We start from the raw sequence: 16,967 nt of genomic DNA, 5'->3' as shown, positions 1-16,967 counted from the left end.
ATAGGGGAGAATTGGGACTGCCCCTTATCGGGAGTGAGCCACGCCCCCTACTGTTCCACACAGCACGCGCCACCGCCCCTCTATTTGCGAGTGAGTTACGCCCGCTAAAGCCTGGTCCGTGAGCACGTAGAATCCCGTCCAATATGACCCCAAGCTACTCATCCTTATCGCTCGCGCGTAATTATATTGCTGTCGCGACTGTGCGACGCGCGCCCGCAGTGAGTGTGCGAGCGCGACAGCAACATAATTACGTAACTAGGACGACGACGCCCACGCTCACGCGCCACGCTCGCTGTTAGACCGCCCCTCTATCTCCGGGTGAGAATAGACGCTCTGCTGTTTAAAGCAGCTTACTAGGGTAGCGCGACTACATCGAGGGAGTATCCGAGTCGATCATCGTGGGCGTGCCGGCCGGCGTGGGCACGGGCGTGCTGCAGCTGCTGCACGCGCACGCGCCGCCGCCCGCGCGCCCGCCCGCGCCGCTGCTGTTCGATAGACCAGAATACCACCCGTCTATATGGGAATGACAGCACACGCGGTAATTGGGACCGCCCCCTATCGGGAGTAAGCCACGCCCCCTACTGTTCTACGCAGCAAGTATGACGCGCCACCGCCTCTCTATTTGCGAGTGAGTTACGCCCGCTAAAGCCTGGTCCGTGAGCACGTAGAATCCCGTCCAATGACCCCAAGCTACTCATCCTTATCGCTCGCGCGTAATTATATTGCTGTCGCGACTGTGCGACGCGCGCCCGCAGTGAGTGTGCGAGCGTGACAGCAACATAATTACGTGCGAGCGACAAGGATGGGCAGCTTGGGGTCATTGGACGGGATTCTACGTGCTCACGGACCAGGCTTTACTGTTCGACGCGGCTGAGTAGGATGACGCCGACCACGCTCACGCGCCACGCTCGCTGTTAGACCGCCCATCTATCTCCAAATGAGGATAGACGCTCTGCTGTTTAAAGCAGCCTACTATGAACAGCGCGACCACATCGAGGGCGTGTCAGAGTCGATCATCGTGGGCGTGTCGGCCGGCGTGGGCACGGGCGTGCTGCAGCTGCTGCACGCGCACGCGCCGCCGCCCGCGCGCCCGCCCGCGCCGCTGCTGTTCGACAGACCAGAGTACCACCCGTCTATATGGGAATAACACCCAGGATCATCCGTCTATAGGGAGTGAGGGAGTGAACTACGTTGCTGTGAGTCCGCTCCTTATCTGGAGCAAGCCACGCCCACTACTATTTGACGCACCTTACACGCGCTGCCGCCCACGTGCCCGTCCATGCCGCTGCTGTTCAACAGGCCAGAGTACGTCCGCTAATGTTCGACGCGGCTTACTAGGACGACACAGGCCGCGCGCGTGCCACGCCCGGTACTGTTAGACCGTTCTATTATCTTGGAGTGAGGATACACGCGCTGCTGTTTGAAGTAGCCTACTACGGGCAGCGTGACCATATCTAGGGCGTGTCGGAGTCCACTACTGTTCCACACAACACACGCCACCGCTCCTCGATTTGCGAGCGCGTTATAATACGTCCGCTACTGTTCGACGCGGCTTACTAGGACGACGCCGCCCACGCTCGCACGCCATGCCCGCTACTGTTCCACTGCCCTCTATTTACGAGTGCGTTACGCCCGCTACTGTTCAACGCGGCTTACTAGGACGACACAGGCTGCGCGCGCGCGCCACGCCCGCTACTGTTAGACCGCCCCTCTATCTCCGAGTGAGGATACACGCGCTACTGTTCGATAGACCGGACTACCATCCGTCTATCTGGGAGTGAAACACTCTACTGTTCGACTGCCCTCTATCTTCGAGTGAGGATACACGCGCTGCTGTTTAAAGCAGCCTACTATGAACAGCGCGACCACATCGAGGGAGTATCCGAGTCGATCATCGTGGGCGTGCCGGCCGGCGTGGGCACGGGCGTGCTGCAGCTGCTGCACGCGCACGCGCCGCCGCCCGCGCGCCCGCCCGCGCCGCTGCTGTTCGATAGACCAGAATACCACCCGTCCATATGGGAATGATACTCAGCATCAGACGGATGATGCTATGATGATAGGGGAGTAGCACACGCGGTAATTGGACCGCCCCCTATCGGGAGTGACCCCGCCCCCTACTGTTCCACACAACACGCGCCACCGCCCTTCTATTTGCGAGTCAGTTACGTCCGCTACTGTTTGACGCGGCTTACTAGGACTCGACTGCCCTCTATCTTGGGGTGATGCCACACGTGCTAATGTTCCACGCGCACGCGCCGCCGCCCGCGCCGCTGTTGTTCGACAGACCAGAATACCACCCGTCTATATGGGAATGACAGCATCATCCGTCTATAGGGGAGTAGCACACGCAGTAATTGGGACCGCCCCTTTTCTGGAGTGAGCCCCGCCTCCTACTGTTCCACGCAGCACGCATGAAGCGCCGCCGCCTCTCTATTTGCGAGTGAGTTACGCCCGCTACTGTTCAACGCGGCTTACTAGGACGACAAGCCGCGCGCTCGCGCCATGCCCGCTACTGTTCCACTGCCCTCTATCTAGGAGCGAGCCACACTCGTTACTGATAGACCGGAGGTACTCCGGATGGTATCCGTCTATATGGGAGTGACACACGCTACTGTGAGACCGCACGTGCACGTCTTATCTGGGAGATTCACACGCGGGACTATATTCGACGCGGCCTACTATGGGCGTGCGACCACATCATAGTCATAGTTATAAATAATAGAGGGCGTATCGGAATCCATCATCCATCAATAGGGACAGTGATAATAAAACGGCCGCATAAGTGCGATTTGTAAATAAAATAGACTGAAAAAATATCAAAATATTTTTTAAAAGGGTGATAGAAGTTTCGATTTATTGGTGCTGTAAATTTTCATTGGGTGGAGTACCACCCTTCGATGGTAAAACACAGATATTATGTATGAATTATAATAATGCTGCTATGACTTGAAGAGAGTAAAATGTGTAAAAGTGGGCGTGGCCTGGCGACAAACTGTTGTATATTTTGTTTTTCTTTACGAACTATGCTTTTTTATTCAAAAGGCTTCATTGTAAAGTTTGTAAAGGTTTTAGGTTTATAGTATTATGATGACGTGAGAGAAATTATGCTTAATGCGGCTTTAGACTGACAAAATCCTCAAAAATCGTGGTCATACGCATTGACTTGAAGAAACAATTTCTTAAGCAAGTCACGTGACGGAAAATGACACTATTTGTGAATATAGTTTTTAAGTTATTAGAGTAAGTTAGGATAAGAATTTACATGAAAATACATTTTATATTATTAATAATTTTTGTTTTATTTTTTTATTAAATAACTAACAACAACTAAATAAATGCACACAAATGCTTATATCTAAAACGAAACCAACTTTGTTCAACAACACTTGCTCCATCAGACAGTAGCATTTAATTTAAATAACCTGATATTTTTAACCTGAGACTCGGATCATTTTTACTTCGTTGATCCGACGCAAGATACCTCATTGATCTAAGATCACTTAAAACAGTGATCTATAAAAAAATATTATGAAGAGGCTGACAGTTATTCTACATTATCTTACATCATGCATGTAATTGAATGCATGATTTTGAAACGTCAAATGGCAAATATAGGAAATAGTAACCCGTCATTGAAGGCAGGGCCCTCCTGCAAATGATATTTTAGTGTTTTCCAACGTGGCAAAAATTGGAACCAGCGATCCGGTATTGACGATGGCGCCCCCCTGTCAATGTCACGGGTGGGACGGTTAAGTGTAGTTCATCTATACCAAATAATGTACCAAAGTTTTTTTTTAATTAATAGAAGTTATCTTTCAGTCGTGTAGCAGTGAAAGTCTAATGCTGGGATATTGTTACCGATATTGTGTGCCAATGTTAACATTTTGAGCACATCTGACATTGGCGAAATCGAGGTTACCAAAACCCAAGTCATGGCCATAAAAAAAGAAAAAGAAAAATCGTGGATCTCACAAGATAAGTCGAGTCTCAAGATCAAGCTCACGCGGCGGCGGGTTGCGCAGGCTGCTCGCGCAGGCGCGTCCACTTCTCGCTGACGCGCCACAGCCAGAGAGATAACTCGAAGTCCTGCGCCTCCTTCGAAGGCTCCACTGGCTTCATGTCTCTGTAACGATAGGACACCATGAAAGTAAAGATTAAATAGTGAAAAAATTTGTTACCTTAGAAATGAAATTAGTTCATGCTTTGTTGTGGGCCACCAGCAGATATGCTACTTTTAGCATCGGCCGTTGGCGATTTTGAGACTGCATCTATGCTGAATCACGTTTTGGTGACTTTGCGGTTCGATCGCAATATCAAATCGTTTTAGCGACTGCTTCGACACTGGATCGGCAACACTCGGCTGCCGGACAGGTTTTTTTTTATGTGACAAAGCAAAGGGGCAGTCGGATCACCTGATGGTAAGTGATTACCGTCGCCCATAGACACCCGCAGACCCAGGGGCGTTACAGGTGCGTTGCCGGCCTTTTAGGTGAAGATACGCTCTCTTCTTGATGGTTAGGTAGACGTAAATGCCAAAGCGATGCGATTAGGCACCCTAAAAGGGACTCAACCGTCGCGTTTGGCGTTTTTAAGTGTACTGTGTGGTCGCTGCATTCAACTTCTAAAAAGCAACTAAATCACCGGTGCTAAAGCCCGGTCCGTGAGCACGTAGAATTTTGTCTAATGACCCCAAGCTACCTATACTTATCGCTCGCGCGTAATTATGTTGCTGTCGCGCTCGCACACTCACTGCGGGCGCCCGTCGCACAGTCGCGACAGCAATATAATTATACGCGAGCTTGGGATCATTGGACAAAATTCTACGTGCTCGCAGACCAGCGACTAGTAGCATGTGTGTTGTGGGCCTTAAATCAACTTACACATAGTAGTCTCCCGCGCATCGCCTCAGCTTCGGATCCAGTGCAGCATGCAGGATGACCTGTGCACCGATCTTGGGCGTCTTCATGACGGGCCAGAACACCGGGTACACCAGGTAGCGCGTCAGGCTCCTGGTCATGGGCAGGTGGCGTGTCAGCGCCGTGTCCGTCAGGCCCGGGTCCACGGCTATGACGGATATGCCCGCGTCTGGGGAATCGAAATGTTATGTTATATTGTGTGCATATTGGTCTTGATATTATCTTGATTACTATGCCATATCGCGGGTTCGATCCCCGCAGAATGCAAACATTTATGTGCATGGTCATATCTATTTGTATAAGTCTGGTTATTTTTTATATGAACAAGTATCTAAGTCTGGTTTAGGTAGTGCATTGAAAGTTGAGGAAAACGCGGTACTCACACTCACGTCATATTTGTATGCACAGGAACTCACACTTAACAAATTACACATTCAAAATCAAATATTTAATACAAGCTACCTCGTTCTTGCTAAATCTACCGAATGTGTGCACGCGAGACAGAAAGCGCTTATCTGCCAGACTGTGTCAGCACTAAACACAACAAAATGTTTGCTTGCGTTGATCGCTTAACTCTCGCTGCGCGACCTATACCTAACGAGTTTAAGCAACGAATGCAGTTTGCATGAACTACCGGAGATAAAAATATTCTTTGAAGTACACATAGCATCATACCGAGCGTGTTCTTGGCCAGTTCCCTCGCGAACAGAACATTCGCGAGCTTGCTCTGCGCGTAGGCGGCGCGCGCGTCGTAGTTACGAGTCAAGTTGAGGTCCTCCTTGTGAATGTGGCCATTGTAGTGCGCGCTTGAAGACACCACCACCACGCGGCTCGGGACTGACGCCTGCGGTATAGAAATCATTTACTCTGTATGTACTGTAGAAGCAGAACTAATTTACCAGAGGCAAATAAGAGATGAGATCGAATCAGAAATGAGGAGATCCGTAAACGAACTAAAGTCTCTGACATAGCCCGACGGATTAGCAAGCTTAAGTGGCAATGGGCAGGACACATAGTACGCAGAACTGACGGCCGATGGGGCAGCAACGTTCTGGAGTGGAGGCCGCGTACCGGAAAACGCAGCGTGGGACGTCCACCCACAAGGTGGACCGACGACATCATAAAGGTAGCAGGAAGGCGCTGGACGCAGGCCGCTACCAACCGGGCAACATGGAAAGCATTGGGCGAGGCCTATGTTCAGCAGTGGACGTCCTATGGCTGAGATGATGATGATGATGATGATGATACTCCCATTTGCCAGAAGGGTTGGGGAATAGATATAGAAGTAACCTATAATAAGGCAAACATTTACGAGAGCTACAATATTTATTTATGTTGACTAGTTGGTGCTTCTGGCGAGCTACCTACCCGTCACGACAGTGGCGCCAACTTACTACATGCGACAGTCCTATCTACACAGCGCTCAAAAAGTAGCGCTACTATTTTATCCACTTAAGAGTGATACACGGGCGTATTTAATATCACATCAATGATACGGGGTTCACTGGTAGAAAGAGTTAACTGGTAAACCGCAAGGTTAAAGTACGAGAGAGGTCTGCCTGCAATCATTTCTTTTATAGGACCTCTGTTTAAAATGCCCTGTTTACAAAGACTTTTTTCAGATGAAAGGCCAACAAATTTTGATACAGGGCCTGCCACTGGAGTGACATAATCATACTTAAGTTCAAAGCCGTTGTTACCTTACCTTCAGTGTGTCCAACAGCAGGTTCGTCAGCAAGAAGTGCCCCATGTGGTTGACTCCCAGTTGCGTCTCGAAGCCGTCGCGGGTGACCCGTGTGGGAGGCTCCATCACGCCGGCGTTGTTCACTAACACGTGGATATGCGGCTCCTCCGATTTGAACCTGCGGCGGTGTGAGATGGCCCGTTAAAAGTCGATATAAAAAGAGCAGAGCACGTAACATTTATGTTTATTTTTTATTTTATAATTATTATAAACACAATGGTCAAAAATTCAAAATAGAATCGACAAGTTTCTCCTTAGACGTCTATTCTGTTCGGCAGTTCACGTTCCCTCCATGCCACAACTACGTCGTTGGTGGGGCGCTTGTCAAGCAAGATTGTAGCGTGTTTTTTTGAGTGTGTTCGTGATTTTTGAAGGTTTGATTATGTATGAGTCCTTATTAACTCATACATTTATCTTGATAGTGAACAGGAAAACACTTGATGAAGCTTGATAGGTTTATTATTGATGTGTGCACACAGTGACAATTGAACGTGAACTAAACTAAAAATAATTAGCAATTAACATATAAGCAAGCGCCTACTTAATGTAAAGCGTTGACGCTGCAATGTTCGATGTAATTGTACAGATTATGTTATAAAATTGAAAATAAATATAAAATTTTATACGCAGATTTACTATAATTTTATTATTACTTAGCTATCCTAAAAAGCAGCGGCCACACTCGACTCACATTTAGACAAACTGCCTGAAGGCTATTAGAGCTGTGGATATCTCAACTCGTTCGTTTGTTTCAGACAAATGACGTCCACTGCTGGACAAAGGCCTCCCCCAAGGTTTTCCACAAAGTCCGGTCTTGCGCCGCCCGCATCCAGGCACCTCACCTTCACCAGATCGTCGGTCCACCTAGTGGTAGATAGATATCTCAGCTCACCTCTCCACAAACTGGCGTATGGAGGCGGTGCTGGCCAGGTCGCAGGGCCGGCAGTACACGTATTTGTTCCTGGTCTCCGTCACGATCTCACGACGCGCCGCTTCGCACTTCTCCATGTCGCGACATGCCATGAACACCTGGAAATGGCAAGAATGAACCTGGTTAAATCGCAATCTGCGAGAGCCAAAGAAGGAAAAAAGCTTAGTTAAACTTTTATAACATGGGTACTTCAGTGATTGTCAGGACAAAACTTGCGTAGGTGCACGAAGCGGGTACCTGTGGCAGGTATCTAGTCTATTGATGCACGGAAATGCACGCCTGCCCCTCACCGCGTGTTGAAGAAACACGTGACACGCATGCACTTCTTAATAACTATTTTTCAATAAAGATACGCGTGCGGATGCCCGCTCCAGTTTTAGGCTGGTTTTAGTGTCACGCGGACCGTCCGGTGCGGACCCGCTCCGCACGGCCAATCTGTATGAACTTCTAGGGAGCGTTTTAGAGTAATGCGGTCCGGAGGAACCGCTCGCCGCTGACAGTCCGCGTGACACTAAAACCAGCCGTAGCGAAGGCCTAAGGCCAAGATAAATATACCTTGGCGCCTCTATTGGCGAACTCCCATGCCGCCTCCTTCCCGATGCCGGAGTTGGCGCCAGTTATCACCACCGTCTTGCTCTTGCCGTCAGCTCGCACGTCGCGGTCGTAGGGCGGGCCGCCGTGGAAGTCTCTAAGGAAGGAGATGCGAATAGTATTTGTAGATACCTTGGCGCCCCTGTTGGCGAACTCCCAGGCCGCCTCCTTCCCGATGCCGGAGTTGGCGCCAGTTATCACCACCGTCTTGTCGTCAGCTCGCACGTCGCGGTCGTAGGGCGGGCCGCCGTGGTACTATCTAAGGAAGGAGATGCGAATAGTATTTGAACATACCTTAGCGCCTCTATTGGCGAACTCCCAGGCCGCCTCCTTCCCGATGCCGGAGTTGGCGCCAGTTATCACCACCGTCTTCCCGTCAGCTCGCACGTCGCGGTCGTAGGGCGGGCCGCCGTGGAAGTCTCTGAGGAACGAGATGCGATTGAGTTATTTTTAGACTCCTCCTTCATAGAATAGAGCCAGCGATGGCTGGACCATTGATCGAAGATTTAAGCTTGTCTTTTCACACTTTTTACAGCGTAGGTTTAGTAACTCTTACTCATAACTCAAAAGCGCTGTTAGGTCAAGTCAAATCTATCCAAAAGATTCAACGACATTGGATTGGATGTAGTCACGAATCCAAGGTGATAAATAAGGAGCCCTTTCCGGAAAGTGAGGGGTTAGGGTGTTGTAGCAAAGGGGTTCTCGGACATAGCTGAAAAGACCTCGTTGCAGCTACCTTATTTGAAAAAAAAAAAAAAAAAAAATACCTACAATCAAAGAAAGGGGTTTTTGTCAGTATCTCAGACATAAGAGGATTAATTATCAAAAAGTACTCACTTGTAAATGCAAGCGGCGCCCGCGCTGGCCGCCACGGCGCTGATGATCGTCACCGGCAGGTTGGGCACCCACATGCCTGCGGACGACACTCGCCACTTTACACATTGTTTACATCGCGAATATTTGAAATGAATACCAAAATAAGAGAGAATTCAGCTTATTTAAAAGGAAAATTTAATCATAGGGATAACTACAATCGATCGAATTGTTCGACAACGAAAGGTAGGGCAAAGCAAGACTACTGTTTGTATAGGGCAAAGAAATGAAATGTTACCCACGTTTTTGTATTTATTTTTTGAGTCAGTTGACGAACTTGTAATTTTAAATGTCTTTAAAAACTAAATACAGAAAAAAAACATCGTCATCATCCATCATCTTTCAAGTCAAATGACCCTAATTTTATTATGAACTGATTACAAAATTTTCTTTTGTCTAATTCTGGAACAAAGAAAAAAAATCAATCATCAAAAACGCTTATCCGCGATTACCCCGCACTTTAATCTCGATCCCCGCGGAAAGTTTGACGGCTGTCGGCCTTCGAGATGTTACGGGATTGTTTGCCTTATCGCTATCGCCCACCAACTTTTAGATCGATGGCGGTTGCGAAGTAATACAGCCAGCACAAAAGACTGTAATAGTCGCAAAATAGCCTGTATTTCTACGAAATAAGACGCCTGTGTGTTTTGATGTGCTGTCGTCCGTACTTTCTACTCCATCCCTAAAATAGCTCGTCAATATTTAAACCGATTGAATAATGAATCCGGGAAATAGGCATTTTCGAGGAAACGTCTGCGTCTTTGTCGCAAATGTTTATCGTATCTGTTTCAAAGGAAATTATTTAATCGCGTGCTACTTCGAGCGTAAAAACCGATCGGTTCCCACGAAAAGCGTTTTGATATTGGCCTAGCGGCTAGCGTGCACGTGTTCCTTAAGTTAGGAACCAAACGACCATTCTAAAGGTCGAACCAGGGACATCACTCGAACAAATGCTCAGTTGAGTCTATTAATTCCAATTAACAAGATAATTAATGGACATTAAATTTTGGTTTGGCCTACAGTCAAATGAATAGAGACGAACTTGAAGAAAAAATTAACAATCACTTTCCCGGACAGTAACTCAGACATGATAGGAGTTTAATTGTTATGATTGCTATAGCAGTTCACTGTCACGGAAAGTCTTAACAATACATGCTCGGTCTCATTGTAGCTCTAGAAACTTTGATAGTAAATACCTACTACTTTAGAGACGCTACCGTTTCGCCATGAATGGTTTTAGGAAAGAAAACAACAGAACATTTTGCTTATTTTTATATTATTTTCGTTTAACTTACATTCGAGTGTAAGGCTAAGTTGTGGTGTCGTATGTCACGTATCTTACAGTGCGCCAACTAAACACGATCACACTTCACGGGTGTAAGGAATATGTGATGGCCGAGATATGAATTTATTTCCAACTGCTAGAGTTGAAATTATCTGAAAATTAACGGTTTTTAACCCTTGACAGAAAGAGCTTTTAAAAACAGGTTTACGTGTTACTAAAATTAAAAAAACCTTATGTTTAATGTGATTCGTAGATGTTTCAAGTAATTACACAGGAAAACATGGTTCTGTATGTCAGAGTCAAATACTTTCGTGACACCCAAAGTGGCCAAAAAGTTGACCCCACCACCTTATTCCAGTAACAAAGATGTTGCGAATGCATTGGCTTCTTTAAGTGTCACGAACTATTTGACGCTGACTATACTTACTATAGAGATATTTTCAACATTTTCCCAAAGACAGGTATGGCAAGCAGTTTCCGACTGATCATTTTGAATATTGCAATAAATTAACACCAGGTGCGATTGCGGTCAAATACCTGCCTTGTCTTGCATAAAAAAAAATTAAAAAAGGATTAATCTCACTTTTCCTCTTTCTATCAAGGGCTTAACTGGTATAATATTTACTAATAGGAACATGAAGCTTAACTCACTATCGGCAAATTATAACAACTGATCTGCGCCATCACATACTCTCAACATTTAACGGAACATTTACTATGAACTATTTCAGTCTGCCTGAACGGAAGATTCTTAGTAACATACATATGTATTTCAATATTGATCTGCTAACTCGACTATGGGATATTGTTTCCAAGAACGCCAATGTAAAGACAGTTATATACAGCATGATCATGTAGCGATGTCACGCAATAATACGTATTTTATGACACTTCTTTTCAAATTACGTTGAAGTAGAGGTTCTTTTATATTGGCGTCCTAGAAGGCTTATTCGAATACAAAAATATAAAATTTTATTACACATACATCTCTATCTGGTACGGAAATATGTTCAGAAATGTGTAATGTATGGCTGAAGCGAAACAAGAAGAAAATGCGAGTAAAGTTATTAATTGTACTTTAGTTACATTTTGCAAATGAAACTGATTAGGTAAATACAAACTTAGCTGTGGCTCTATCACAATAAAAAATCTCTTAAAATCAACACATTTAGTAGAAAATATAATTACTTTCATTACATGAACATAACTATTAAGTACAAACATAATACAAATGCTTAAAATACAAACAATTGTTAAACATTCAAGCAAAACAACCAGTAAAATATAATATAATATTTTGTACATTCGTATTTGTCAAAATAAAGCTTTCAGATACAAATAGATATTGCATGTGATTAATCAATGCCAGGATTTAACATGTACATTATTCACAATTGGAAATACTATCGCTATGACGTGAACTATACATTTAGGGTCGCTGTATCCAGAGAATCACGCTGTATTTACTACGCGTGCTCCCTTGAACACAACGGCCATCTTTAGGTGGTGCCAAGGAGTGCGGTGGTTGGGAAGATATCGGTGACGTGAGATTTAAATCTAAGTATATCTAAGTTACAACCGCAAATTCGCAGAGTTATTTCATGTTGGATTTAATTTTAATTAGCAAGCTTTTGCTCCGAAGATCAGGATACAATAAAAAGCAGCGCTTGTAAATCGGCACGAGGTCTCAGATGAAATTGATGCCCCAATAACAAGTCCCATTTATTTTGTACAAACAAGAGACTCGAGTATAAGTGGCGGCGGATCCAGTCTCCCCTGAGACACGAAATTCTGATATCGAATTAAATATTTGTTTTCACTCGATACTGCCCGAGACACTGTCTCGAAGGATATTCCCTAGAATGTATATTTGCATTTATATTAGATAAGGCATTGAGAAGATCGAAAAGTGACTAAAATACTTTTAAAATTTTGAGATCGTTAAAAATAAATGCATCATGGCGGAGTATTATTATTATTTATAGACTTTGTCTATTTTAATGCAATAAAATTATAACGAGGTTAGACATGACTATTCGACGACAACATTAGTCAGATTTAAAGTTATTTAACACTCATATCACATGTGCTCCCTAAATAGTGCAAAGTCAGCTTTTACCGGCACCGACTGTTTTGATTCCAGTGGCGGCGTAGCATGGGTTGGCACCCGGGGCGATCATCCCCCCCCCCCCGTCATTAGTCCTAATGAAAGATAATCGCACCCCCCCGTATCATGACATAGATCGTAGACTTGCCATGCAGATGCGCCACTAATCTGCGCGACTTGTGTCACCCCCTGATGCTTGGCACCCGGGGCGGACCGCCCCCCCCTTACGCCGCTACTGTTTGATTCATTTTACTTTAGTCTGATGCCTTACAGCACAAAAACAACTTAATATGAATGAAGGGAGAATATAAACATATGGGTTTAATCCCTACTAAAACCCAATACTAATGACATGCAGATTCATCATACAACTCTAAGGCGAATATCACACTGCGCCGCGCTCCGCCGCGGTACGCGGGACGACAGATTTAATCATTGTATGCAAGTACCTCAGTTTGTATAGAAACCACGCGCGGCACAACACACTGACAACGCGCGCGGGATTTTTATATGAAATCACGCGGACCGCGGCGGAGCGCGGCGCAGTGTGATAATCGCCTAAAGCGAAATTATTTTTCCCGCCCGAACTGAAGGCGTGGAAATCCAATCCTAAAATGTAAGGACTTATGAGGGATTACTTTCAAATATTTTAAAGGCGATTTTAAATAACTAGGCATTATTGTAACTGGCATAAATGGTAAATGATCAATGAAGAATGACCTATCAGGCATCCCACAGTCGGCGCCTGTAATACAACTGAAAAATAGCCCACTCAAATAAAGGCTAAACATTTCACTAATTGTAAAAGGTATATTCCATTTAATCAAGCATGTAACTATATTAGTATACATTTTCGTTAATTTGTGAGTGGGATTTTTAAAACATTATTAAATCTCGTAGGTTTTCTATTAAATTGGCATAATCACTTTAGATGAGTAAAAACTTAATGTTAAATGTTAAAGCTGTGGTACATTATAGCAATAAGTACAATATAATACACAGGGAACATAAACCAAATGGCAAGAACTCAATTCATATTCAAATCCGTTTTACAGATACCTCAATAAATGAGATTCAAAAATGATTCAATTATTTACATAAAGTTACATTCACAATTGTTCCCTTAGGTTAGTATCTACAGGTCAGTGACATTAAAACTAGATTTGCTAAAGATCTAAATGTTCGTTAAAAGGTTTGATGCACAAGTTTTAAATTAAGTATTAATTACATAAGTATATTTTACAATGTCTTGAAATTGTGAATTTATAAAAATCTACTGAATTAATACGGAACTACAATGACAAAGAAATTATTTATAAGGGAAAATTCAAGACATTGTAAAACCTTGTTATTAATATGCATTAAAATTGTGTGCAGTACAAAAGAGCATGATGATGTGTCTTATGTAAAAAATATTATCTACCTAGTAAAGCGTAAAATATTATTGTATCATAGATATTGAGCTCGGTACTGAACTGTGAGCTTTATGTTGATTGTTGCTCACATAACATAGAATACATAGTGAGAGGCTATAATTTATTGTGGTGTAAAAAAGTTTTAGCATGTAACAAAATTGTAAAAATCAAACAGTAAAGTGATTATACATGTTATGAAAGCAGATATTTTCTATGTTATGTGGACAATATCAAACCCTGTGGCACTCACAAAATGCCCTCAATGACTAGTCTATAGGACCTGCACAGTGCTGCCTACCAGACGGCATTTCAGTTCCACCGGAAATACCAGCATTCCGATATGTACCACATCCTAAGCTCAAGTAAGTAGATATGACTTCAAACTTTGACTAGTACGGTTAAGTAATCACAAGGAGTTACAATTAACTCGGTTTAGTATTCAGTGTTGTTGTGCTTTTAGACTTGGAGTCGTGTGGAGGCAAGGGCCGGGCTATGCCCACTTTGACCGTGCCTCTGGGAGCGCCCTTGAGCGCCTGCACTGCCTGGTCTAACGTAGCATTCTTAATACTAACTCCATTAACCGACATCACTCTGTCTCCTGGCGATATTTCGCCATTTTTCTCAGCCACTCCACCAGGTACCAAGCTTCTTACCACTATCACAGTGCCATTGGGATCTATGGGGTCTTGATAGTCGAGGATCGAAAAGCCCAGCCCTTGGTCTGCTTTGACAAGCTGCACAATGTCCTCCTTGCTCTGCCACATAGCTAATCCTGATACACACTCAAGTGACCTAGATTTTCTTGAGTGACCAGAGTGGTTGGTCAGAGTTGCTGTGCTGGATGTGTTTATTGAAGTATCAGATTGAGCTTTCACAAGTGTTGTCAGGTTGTTGAGGCTGCCTGATATAATTTTCCTGGCTTCAAAGCCCTCTCTGTCTGGAGCTAAATTAATAAGTGGTCGTGGACCACTCTCACTACTGCTCCTTGCACACACCAAGCGAACACGATTAGGCAGGCGTTTCAATATGTTGACAACTTCTGTGTGTGTTAAGCCATGTAATCTGTACTCATTAGCTTCTAGAAGTTCATCACCAGCCAAAAATGTACCCTGTTGCCCAACTGGGCCCTCGGGGAGCACAGACCTAATGTAATGGTGAGGCCTCACTTCCTGGCCTCCTTCAACGTCCACTGTGCCTTCTAAACTAATGCCAAGGCCTTCTAGTTTTCTAACTTCACCTACAATAATCTCTTTACCATTTACTTCAGTTTCCCATTTCTTCTTTATCTCCTCATCACTTACAGCTAAAATTTCATCAAACCTCCTGTCTAATTCCTCTTGTGTTGGTTCGTTGGTTTCTTCTAATTCTCCCACTTCCAAGACACTTGAATCTATGGTAGTGTTTGACTCAGGCTCAGGTTCTATCTCTGTGACACTATTTTCTGCTTGGGAAGGCACTGGGAACCAGGTAAGGGTCGTAGTAGATGGAGAGGGTGACGATGGTCTCTCCTCATTAAATATAGCTAACTGAAGGTGTTCATATTTTGGACCTCTTAAGTATCTCTCCAACACAAGGTGAACAGATATTCCTGTATTCCTTAAAATCTCCACAGCCTGAGGGTTGCTCTTGTCTATCAAGGACACACCGTCCACCTCTATTATTCTATCATTTATCTTAATTTTACCACTCTGCTCTGCGCTACTTCCTTCTATTATGCTCTTCACAAAAATTCCAGAGAGCTCCTCTTTCTCACAAACATAGCCGGCTACAGTGATTCCCAGCCCGTACACATTCTTATTCAGGTCCACGTGAACTACTTCTACTTCAGGTAAATTAGGCAACTCTACAGGTACAGTGATGGTGATGGTCGGGGAGACGGTGTCCGCTACAATGGGGTGGTCGGGGATCTGCTGAGGGTTGTCGCCCACCACGCTGACGGCCGCCGCTACGATGTTCTCGGAGTCGCCGTTTTGGCCGTTGATGTAGTCCGTGTAGCACTGGGAGAGGTCGTAGACGGCGCCGTAGCCGCACTCGATCAGGTGTCGGTCGAGCAGCTCGGGGTCGGCGAGCAGCTTGGTCGGGACGAGCGCCGTGCCCGGGAGCGGAGCCCGCAGGGCTGCGGCGGGGTCCGCGGGGCGCGCCACCAGCAGTCGGACCGCGGGCCCGGCCTGGCGCAGCACCGCCGCCACCTGCTCCGACGTGAAGCCGCGCAGGTTGACGGAGCCGACCTGCAGGACGTGGTCGCCGCTCTGCAGCCGGCCGTCCTTCTCGGCGATCCCGCCCGGCAGCACGTACTTGATCACGACGCCCGTGCTCCTGCCGCCCACCAGGTTGAACCCGAGCCCGTTGCCGTCGTTGGTCAGCTCTACGACTTCCACCTGCGCCCACTCGGTACTCAGCACCATTGCGGTCCTCACCATCGGGCCATTCTAGACGTTACGTGATGCACGCCCGTGAGACTCCGCCGAGGTTATGCTCCTCCGACGGCCGCATTTCGCCCCAAATCTCACTTCGCACGGTTCAAAGCACTCCCGGAAACATGGAAAATTAATCGTTTGCCCTAACTAGCGTAAAAATCTTGTAAATTTGTTAGAAAAATGACATTTACATACTTGCTGAATCGGAGACAGCGAGAATGTGGCCAGCTGCTGGGAAGTTTGCCCGATGAATAAATTTTTCACCTACTAGATCTACCAGTCATTGCTTGCTTCCACAAACTTAAAAACAAATTAATAACATACTAATTCATATTACCGTAACAATTATTTAGAGAAATACCTACACAAAATAATAAACAAAATCAGGTGATAAGTTTTTTTTTTGCTATTTTGACGTTAAATTAACAACTTGGTTTACGGAACAATAATAAAGATGGCGCTGTACATCTGCACTGCCAGCTGATATAGCATAAAGTGGTAAGAACGTGGTACACGTATTGTACGGTAGATGGCCTTCTGTATATTAGTCTGACCCACCACCAATAGATGGCGCTTGAACCATGCTTAAATCTTTAGTACTACTATTCAACAATAGATGGCAGTGCACAAAGATAAAATTAATACAATACATAGAAAAAATATTAATTTATTTTGTCTTTCTTGTCGA

The 16,967-nt window shown here is 45.3% G+C and overlaps 2 protein-coding genes across 3 annotated transcripts; both read right to left on the bottom strand.

The window, feature by feature from the left end:
* Positions 1-3,273: 3,273 nt before the first annotated feature.
* Positions 3,274-16,674, bottom strand: LOC135080479 (retinol dehydrogenase 13-like). Of its 2 annotated transcripts, none has more exons than XM_063975116.1 (8): positions 16,475-16,674; positions 9,020-9,095; positions 8,477-8,603; positions 7,553-7,689; positions 6,622-6,778; positions 5,592-5,760; positions 4,881-5,085; positions 3,274-4,123 (listed from the first exon to the last, which is right to left on the bottom strand). In XM_063975116.1, exons 2-8 carry the CDS (start codon positions 9,091-9,093, stop codon positions 4,000-4,002), a joined length of 993 nt encoding a protein of 330 aa, XP_063831186.1. In that variant the 5' UTR covers positions 9,094-9,095; positions 16,475-16,674; the 3' UTR covers positions 3,274-3,999. The 2 variants fall into 2 exon arrangements, with proteins under 2 accessions (XP_063831186.1, XP_063831185.1); XM_063975115.1 differs by lacking the exon at positions 8,477-8,603 and adding an exon at positions 8,147-8,279.
* LOC135080478 (patj homolog) lies at positions 10,315-16,475 on the bottom strand. The gene has a single exon (XM_063975114.1). The coding sequence runs from the start codon at positions 16,280-16,282 to the stop codon at positions 14,285-14,287; it is 1,998 nt and encodes a 665-aa protein (XP_063831184.1). The 5' UTR covers positions 16,283-16,475; the 3' UTR covers positions 10,315-14,284.
* Positions 16,675-16,967: the final 293 nt, after the last annotated feature.

The sequence above is a fragment of the Ostrinia nubilalis genome, chromosome 18 (genome assembly GCF_963855985.1).
Source record: "Ostrinia nubilalis chromosome 18, ilOstNubi1.1, whole genome shotgun sequence".
Taxonomy (NCBI): domain Eukaryota; kingdom Metazoa; phylum Arthropoda; class Insecta; order Lepidoptera; family Crambidae; genus Ostrinia; species Ostrinia nubilalis.
The sequence above is the reverse complement of the archived record's forward strand: the minus strand, read 5'-3'. Positions and strand labels throughout refer to the sequence as shown.